At 26.6% G+C, this 9,494-nt stretch overlaps 2 protein-coding genes across 2 annotated transcripts; both read left to right on the top strand.

Moving 5' to 3' along the window:
* Nucleotides 1-6,687: 6,687 nt before the first annotated feature.
* LOC125851082 (uncharacterized) lies at nucleotides 6,688-8,418 on the top strand. Its single transcript, XM_049530879.1, has one exon. The coding sequence runs from the start codon at nucleotides 6,688-6,690 to the stop codon at nucleotides 8,416-8,418; it is 1,731 nt and encodes a 576-aa protein (XP_049386836.1).
* Nucleotides 8,419-8,427: 9 nt separating this feature from the next.
* On the top strand, nucleotides 8,428-9,175 carry LOC125851081 (uncharacterized). Its single transcript, XM_049530878.1, has 2 exons — nucleotides 8,428-9,033; nucleotides 9,134-9,175. Exons 1-2 carry the CDS (start codon nucleotides 8,428-8,430, stop codon nucleotides 9,173-9,175), a joined length of 648 nt encoding a protein of 215 aa, XP_049386835.1.
* Nucleotides 9,176-9,494: the final 319 nt, after the last annotated feature.

Genomic DNA, 9,494 nt, shown 5'->3' with positions numbered 1-9,494 from the left:
ATTTATTTTTCTTATTATACCCTCAATTTATTTACATTAATTTAATGTATTTGAAAAATATAGTAAGTAAATATATTGAAGCCCTATTAGTTAATAAGGATAAAATGGTAAACTTACTATACTAATTATTATTTTCTTAATTGATGTATCAAATTAAAATTTAACAAATAAATTCGAACAGAGGGAATACTAAGCATCGGCTGAGAATTTTTTTTAAAAAAATAATTAAAAAAACTGAATATGAAAGATCCATGATAATTATCAGCGGATATTGTATTTAATGTGTCTATCATTTTCTTGCTAAAGACTTTATAGGTAAGTGCCAATTGAATTATGATTTCCATGTTTGTAATAAATTTTGCCCAAAAAAAAGAGAATGGAAAGATATTTAAATGATATTAAATGTTATAGCTATTATTTTGGAAAATTATGATTTGTAGTTATAATTTTCTTAAATTTTGCTATTTGTTTAATTTGTACAATTTGTCTGATTGTATAAATTAGAATTTTGTATAATCCGATATCTGACTGTATAAATCTCTAATTTTAATTCGTATATGCTTACCCTAGCTATTTGTATAGGATTTATGAAAAAATTACAATAAATTATTTTGTTTGTATATTGACAAGCGAAATATACAAACATAGTTCTGAAAAATTCCTAAATGTATATACGGAATTTATTTACTTATTCTATTTGTATATCCACAAGCAAAATATACAAACGGGCAAGTGAAATATACAAACAACGTTCTGAAAATTTTCTAAATGTATATACGAAATTTATTTACGTATTCTATTTGTACATCTGCAAGTGAAATATACAAATCAGGGCCTCCATAGTAAACGAACCTATAGCTATGAAGGATAATTATCGAAACTATAAATATAAAGTCTTATTATATCTATTATGTTTTCTATTTCTAAATTTTACTTTAAAAAAATAACTATATCTTGACATAAATTGTTATCATTTCATAAAAGAGAGGTTGAGCAGTTTTAGAATTATTTTATACTTTTATCAAATTATATTTAAGTTTCTTTTTTAAGAGTTTTTTTTTGCATTGGGGGTGCACATAATTTATTTATTTTATGATGCAAGAGAAAATTAAATACTCGGTCAAGTTAAATCATTGAATGTTGATCATGACTCGATTACAAATTGAGGCGTGAGACTTTTATAACTAAATAAGGAAACAAAACTATTTTCTTCAAATTGTTCGAATCTATTATAAGATACTTTATCCAATAATTCATTATTAAAAAGTAAAATTGAATTGATTACCTGATAATTTTTTAATAAAATCATTAAAAATCGTTAACTCAATAGCAATAAATCAATAGTATTTTGTTCGATTTGATTTTTACACACACCTAAAAATAATAATATCAACATATGCACTTATTACTTTCTGTTTTTTTAGTTTAATTATGACATGTTTTTCTTTTTAATCGTTTTTAAAAAATAATAATGTATTTCTAAATTTGTAAGATAATTAGTTTTGCCTTTGTCGTTTTATACTTAGTAAGAAAATTTTATAACCATACTATTATTATATTATAATCCACAAGTTTTATGATATTTCTTTTTCTTCTTAAAGTGCACATGTCAATTTAAATTATGTCAAATCTAATAGAGTAGTTGTTTGTGGTGTTTTATCCTTAGCCGCCTATGAATACGATTGTTAGAAAAGTAACATGAACATACGTGATATGGAGATCACAAAAAATCAAATAAAAGAAACAAGGGAAATTACAAATTAGGTAGATAATGCAAATACAAAAAGACCCACCAACTAAAATAATGGTGCTAAGAACCTCCAATAAGAGAGAAGAAAAATTAAAGGCACTTAATGATCATGTGTTAAAAAGAGTAATTTTCACATATACCAAATATAAAAATTATATTTGTATGTTATAGTTATAGTTTGTATAATTATGCTCCATACCAAATTTTATGTTTGCTATGGAGCTTTTGATTTGTATAATTCGCTACAAACATCCAATTTTATACAAATTGTTCAATTTTGTATAAATTCATTTATACATTATAATTTGTATAATAAGATTTGTATTTGTATAATTATAAGTGTATAGAACGAAAATATATGTATTTGTATTTGTATATACACTTTTCTCTCGCTTTATACAAACACAAAACACATTTTGTACATTTTATATTGAAATGTATAAAATGACTAATTGTATATCGAAAATGGCTAATTGTATACTGAATCAGATGGGAAAAAAAGGGATGTTTGCTGCGAATTACAATTAAAATAAACTATGACTATAACATTTAATTTGAATTAATGATTTGCTATTTCATACAATTTTTCCTTTTAAAAAATAGAAAAGAAACAAAAATATCAAAAGAAGGTGCTAAAAATGTAACATTACTATATATTAGAAGACTCTAACATTTACTACCATTGTTCCAATAAAATCTTTACAAATGTCCAATATTTACTATATAAAATATATAAGTGGGCCCCCCCATAATACTACTACTACTAATAATAATAATAATAATTAACAACATACATTATTTGAAATTGACAAAAAAGAAACTATAAATTACAATATTTAACAAAATAAATCTTTCGACTCCAACAAATCTATCAATTAATGCCACATAAATTGGGACATGACAAATAACATATATTATTAAAAAATTAGGTTCAAAATGTACTACAAAATACAATAATTAACAACTTAATATATTAAAGAGACATATAAAATAGGGTTAATATTTGAAATTCTGCATCTGCCATATAAATTAGAACAAAGACAGTAATAAATATTATTTTCAAAATTATGTTAAAAAAAAAGTACTACAAATCACAATAGCTAACAATTTAAAATATTTTTAAAATCATATAAAAATTTCAATAACTTCTCAAATTTCATAATATGACATAAATTAAAAAAATTGTCTTATAAATCATAATAAATAGTACAATATTTAGACTACTTTAAAAGCATTATAAATTGTAATAAATAATACAACAATTTAAATTACTTAAAATTTAATGACTTAAATTTTATTTTAAAATGTATTAAAATTTTGGTTAATTGTCAAAACTTTACATGTGCCACATAAATTGTGACATGGACAGTCACACATATTTTTTTAAAAAAATTACATTAAAAGTATTCTATCAATTAACAACATATATTGTTTGAAATTGACGAAAAAGAAACTATAAATTACAATAATTAACAAAATAAATCTCTCGACTCCAACAAATCTATCACTATATTATAGAAGAGTCCAGGAATGACTACCAATGGTCCAATAAGATCACTACTAATGTCCAATATATTTATAAAATATATAAATGGGCCCCATCACCTTCCACTTAAATACTACATATTATATATTATTAATTACTATACTATAAATCACTACTAATATCCAATATATTTATCAAACTATATAAGTGGGCCCCACCACCTTCCACTTAAATACTACATATTATATATTAATTACTATACTATAAATGACTTAAATACTCCATATTATCTATTACAATAATTAACAATTATTTGACACTTTAAATTCTATCAATGCCATATAAATTAGGATAAAAAACCTAACATATAATATTTAAATATATTTAAAAATAATATAAGTAATACTATACATTACAATAATTAACAGCTTAATTATTTAAAACTTATATAAAAAATTTAATTGACTCTCTAAATTCTATTGGTACCACATAAAATGGATTATATAATAAACATATATTGTTTGAAATTGACGAAAAAGAAACAATAAATTACAATAATTAATAAAAAAATAGTCCACTCCAAAAAATCTATCAATTAACAACATATATTGTTTGAAATTGACGAAAAAGAAACTATAAATTACAATAATTAACAAAATAAATCTCTCGACTCCAACAAATCTATCAATTAATGCCACATAAATTGGGACATGGCAAATAACATATATTATTAAAAAATTAGGTTCAAAATGTACTAAAAAATACAATAATTAACAACTTAATATATTAAAGAGACATATAAAAAAGGGTTAATATTTGAAATTCTGCATCTGCCACATAAATTAGAACAAATAGAGTAATAAATATTATTTTCAAAATTATGTTAAAAAAAAGTACTACAAATCACAATAGCTAACAATTTAAAATATTTTTAAAATCATATAAAAATTTCAATAACTTCTCAAATTCCATAATATGACATAAATTAAAAAAAAAAGTGTTATAAATCATAATAAATAGTACAATATTTCAACTACTTTAAAAGTATTATAAATTGTAATAAATAATACAACAATTTAAATTACTTCAAATTTAACGACTTACAAATATTTTTTAAAATGTATTAAAATTTTGGTTAATTGTCAAAACTTTACATGTTACATGTGCCACATAAATTGGGACATGGCAAATAACATATATTATTAAAAAATTAGGTTAAAATGTACTATAAAATACAATAATTAACAACTTAATATATTAAAGAGACATATAAAAAATGGTTAATATTTGAAACTGTGTGTGTGCCACATAAATTAGAACAAACAAAGTAATAAATATTATTTTCAAAATTATGTTAAAAAAAACTACTACAAATCACAATAGCTAAAAATTTAAAATATTTTTAAAATCATATAAAAATTTCAATAATTTCTCAAATTTTATAATATGACATAAATTAAAATTAAAACAAAATATATATTGGGCCCCGTGCTGGCACGGGGTCCTATATCTAGTCAAACCTAGAAGTGCGTACAGATAGCTCCAGTTTCATCATAGATTTTAAAGTTGAAATTGAAACTTTGAATTTTTTAACTTACGCTTAAACATGTATTTCACTTGAGGAAAAAATTGATGTTTTTATGGTGGAAGTCAATTTAACGCAAAAGCTTATGTGGACTAATTTTTTGAAAATTTGAAAATATTTAAAGATCATATTTTAAGAATATGATCAAGTTTCATATCAAATAGATATTCAAAAATAAAATTTTAAAATTTAATCCAAAATTTACGGACAAACATCACCTTCAACAACATTGTAATAGAAGCTAGAACCGAACTCATTCTTTTAAGGGAAAAAGGGCAAATATACCTCCCGAACTATCGTAAATGGTATGCAGATACCCTCTATCATACTTTTGGGACATTGGTGCCCCTGCCGTCTAAAAACTAGAGCATATATACCATTTATACTAACGGACATACACGTGTCATAATCTTATTCACAGATCCGACATTTATTAAATATCGGATCGACGAATAAGATTGTGCCACGTGTCCCTATTTAGTCTTCCGTTAGAGTGAAGGGCATATATGCTCTAGTTTTTGGACGACAGGGACATTAATGTCCCAAAAATATGACGGAGAGTATCTACATACTATTTACAATAGTTCGAGAGTACATTTATCCTTTTTCCCTTCTTTTAATTCCGTAGCCCCACGCAGAGACGTATGCACATGAAGGGGAGGGGGTTCACATGCACCCATCCTCCCCTTCCTAACCCCTATATAATACTACTATTTTTCTAATTATCTTTTCAAATTTGTATTGGTGAATCCAAGGTTAAAAAGAATACTCTAGTATATTGATAAGTAAGTACAAATAGGGGGTACATAACTTATAGATTTGTGGTTCAAATTTTTCTATCCACATTAACATTTTTAATTTTTAATTAATATAATAAAATATGTCACTTTTCATAGATCTTTTTAATAATTTATAAATAAAAAAAGGTTCAATTACCCATATTTTTAGGTTGCATTAGCTATGTCTAGACTTTAAGCTAGAAGTGTCAATAAAGTCAAATTATATTTTTTACTTTCTTTTTCTCCTTTGTTTCTTTATTTAGACGTTTTTCTTATTTTATTTTATTTTTACTTTTTCTTTTGACTTTTCAAAGCCCTAAACTAAAAGGTAAAAAGGAGTAAAGACATCATATTGTTATTCTTTTGGTTCATTCCACATTTCCACTTTGTTGTTCATGGTGAAGTAGAAGTGAGATTTGAGAACAAGTAAAAAGGTATGTTATATAAAAAAAAATTATTTATTAATGTACTTCATTTGTTTTATATGTTTTTCTTGATTTATGAAGTGGTTCCATTATTTGATTGCTTGAATATTTAAATTTATAAGAATTTCTTGATTTCTAAATAGTTATCTATATGTTTTTCTTGATTTATGAAGTGGTTCCATTATTTGATTGCTTGTATATTTAAATTTATAAGAATTTCTTGATTTCTAAATAGTTATCTATATGTTTTTCTTTTTTTATGAAGTGGTTCCATTATTTGATTGCTTGAATATTTAAATTTATAAGAATTTCCTGATTTCTAAATAGTTATCTATATGTTTTTCTTTTTTTATGAAGTGGTTCCATTATTTGATTGCTTGAATATTTAAATTTATAATAATTTCTTGATTTCTAAATAGTTATCTATATGTTTTTCTTTTTTTATGAAGTGGTTCCATTATTTGATTGCTTGAATATTTAAATTTATAAGAATTTCTTGATTTCTAAATAGTTATCTAATAATTGTGATTCTTCTATTAGTAAACTTGTTATTTGTGCTAATATTTTTTAAAAATTATTTTGTTTTTATAAGATTGAATAGAAGGGTGAATATTTAATTTTGTAGGTAAAATAATTCTTACAATCAATTCATCAATTCACAAATGGATAAGTTTCTCATCAAGTTACCAAAGCCAAAAGATGGCCAACCAAGTTCTAGCTCTAATCAACCATTTGTGAGTTCACAAGTTGCTCCGGAAGTTCAAAGACATACAAATTCTTTTCCACTTTCAAATATGGATAATATGCTTGATTTTAAATCTCTTGAAGCAGATCCCAAAGATCGAATGCCTATTTCATCTTATGGTCCTAATATTCGAGATGCGGTAAGGAGGTATTACATTAAAAAAAAGCCATGTCAGCCCGTTGATCATATCTTCCCTAAAACTAAGTTTGGAGAAAAAATGCGTCAATTTCGACCAACTTGGTTTAAGAGAAGATCTCAATGGTTGGAATATAGCATTAAAGCAGACGCGACATTTTGTTTGTGTTGTTATTTGTTCAAGAATGAACTTGAAAGTCGTGGAAATGCCGCAGATTCATTTACAAGAGATGGTTTTAGGTGTTGGAACAAAGCTTTAGAAAGATTCAAAAAAGATGTTGGTAAGGTAAATAGTATCCATCATAAATGTTTCAATAGGATGCAAGATTTGAAAAACCAACGACAATCGATCCAATCTTCTTTTGACAAGCAAAGTGAAAAGGCAAGAAGTGATTATCGGATGCGTTTAAATGCCTCAATTGATGTAGCAAGATTTCTCTTGACATCGGGATTTCCATTTCGTGGGCATGATGAAAGTGAAAGTTCCGAATATAAGGGTGCTTTTCTTGAACTTTTAAAATGGTATGGGGATAGAAGTTTTGATGTGGGAAGAGTAATATTAGGTAATGCTCCACAAAATGATATGATGATTTGTCCGACAATTCAAAAAGATATTGTGGAGGCTTGTGCTAAAGAAACAACTAAGGCTATCATTGAAGACTTGGATGGTGATTATTTTGGAATATTAGTTGATGAATCAAAGGATGTTTCTCATAAGGAGCAAATGGCTCTAATTTTGAGATATGTCAACAAAAGTGGAATGGTGATAGAGCGATTCTTGGGTATTGTCCACGTAAATGATACATCTTCTCAATCATTAAAAAAGGCAATTTATTCTTTGCTTTTGGATCACTCATTATGTACATCCAAAATACGTGATCAAGGTTATGATGGGGCTAGTAATATGCAAGGGGAAATAAATGGTCTCAAGTCTTTGATTTTACAAGATACGTCATCTGCATTTTCTATTCACTATTTTGCTCACCAATTGCAATTGGCACTTGTATGTCTTTCCAAAAAGAATTCGGATGTGGATAATTTTTTTTATGTTCTCACTAATATTTTGAATACTATTGGAGCTTCATTTAAACGCAGAGATTCACTTCGACAACATCAAAAAGATAAGTTGGAAGAGTTGCTTAAATTTGGAGAAGTTCATACAGGGCAAGGTTTGAATCAAGAACGTGGCCTCCAACGACCGGGTGATACTCGTTGGGGGTCTCATTTTAAAACCTTGGACAATTTCCTGATTCTTTTTTCTTCAATTGTTAATGTGCTTAAGGATATAAAACGTGATCGTCTATATCATCTTGATAGATTTGCGGCGGAAAATCTTTTGAGCAAGATTCATGAATTTGAATTTGTCTTTATGTTGCACTTGATGTTTAAGGTGTTGCTATTGACGAATGAGTTGAATAAAGTTTTACAAAAGAAAGATCAAGATATCGTTAATGCTATGGGATTGCTTGACCTTTCAAAGAAACGATTGCAAATGATGAGAGAGGATGAATGAGACTCTATGATGGATGAGGTTAGCTTATTTTGTGGTAAACATGGAATTTCAATTCCTAAAATGAATGAAGACTACTCTAATGGGAAGTCGAAGCGTAAGAGGTCCAATATTTCATATTTGCATCACTTTCGTGTGGAAGTATTTTATGCCGTCATTGATTTGGCACTTCAAGAACTCAATAATCGTTTTGATGTGGTGACTAGTGACTTGCTTCTCGGTATGGCTAGTTTGAGTCCGATTGATTCATTTGCTAATTTTCACAAGGATAGGATAATGAAACTAGCCGAGTACTACCCAAGTGAGTTTGGTGATAAAGAGCTTCGGAAACTCAATTTTCAACTTGATGATTTTATTGTCTATGCTCATAGCAAGTTTCTCAACTTGAGGGGAATCAAGGATCTTGCAAAAGTGATGATAGAGACAAAACTAGATCAAACTTGGTCACTTGTGTATCTACTTGTGAAGTTAACTTTGACTATTCCTGTTGCTACCGCAAGCGTGGAAAGAGCATTCCCATCAATGAAGTACATAAAGAATGATTTGCGTAATAGGATGGATGAAGATCTTTTGAATGGTTGTTTAGTTTGTTATATAGAGCGTAGTATATTTAAAAATGTAAGTAATTATGTCATTATTGACTGTTTTCAAAATATGAAAACTCGTCGAGGACAATTGTAAGTGAATGATTTTTTTGCTAATATATTACTATATAAAGATTGCTACTACCTATTTGCTCGTCAACTTGTTCTCACCGTAAAATTTATATAATTGAATTAATTGTCTATTTTGAAGATAATGGTGCCCCCATGTTCTTGAGATCCTGGATACGCCTCTGGCCCCACGACTCACGAGACTCTTTACTAGTTCTGTTCCTTGTTTTGTTAAGGAAAGACTGCCTTATTTTTATTGAAAAATTGATTGAACTATTTAATTTTAAAAGCTCTGTTTCTGATTAAAAATATCAACATACTAATTTATATATATACTAGATAATGTGGCCCGTGCTATAAATGGTATGTTTTGGGGCTAATAATCGAATTTTTGAAGTGATTGTGTTGCGTGGATAAAGGAATAAG

The sequence above is a fragment of the Solanum stenotomum genome, unplaced genomic scaffold, assembly GCF_019186545.1.
Source record: "Solanum stenotomum isolate F172 unplaced genomic scaffold, ASM1918654v1 scaffold21764, whole genome shotgun sequence".
Taxonomy (NCBI): domain Eukaryota; kingdom Viridiplantae; phylum Streptophyta; class Magnoliopsida; order Solanales; family Solanaceae; genus Solanum; species Solanum stenotomum.
Note: the sequence above shows the minus strand (reverse complement) of the source record. Positions and strands in the feature narration are given on the sequence as shown.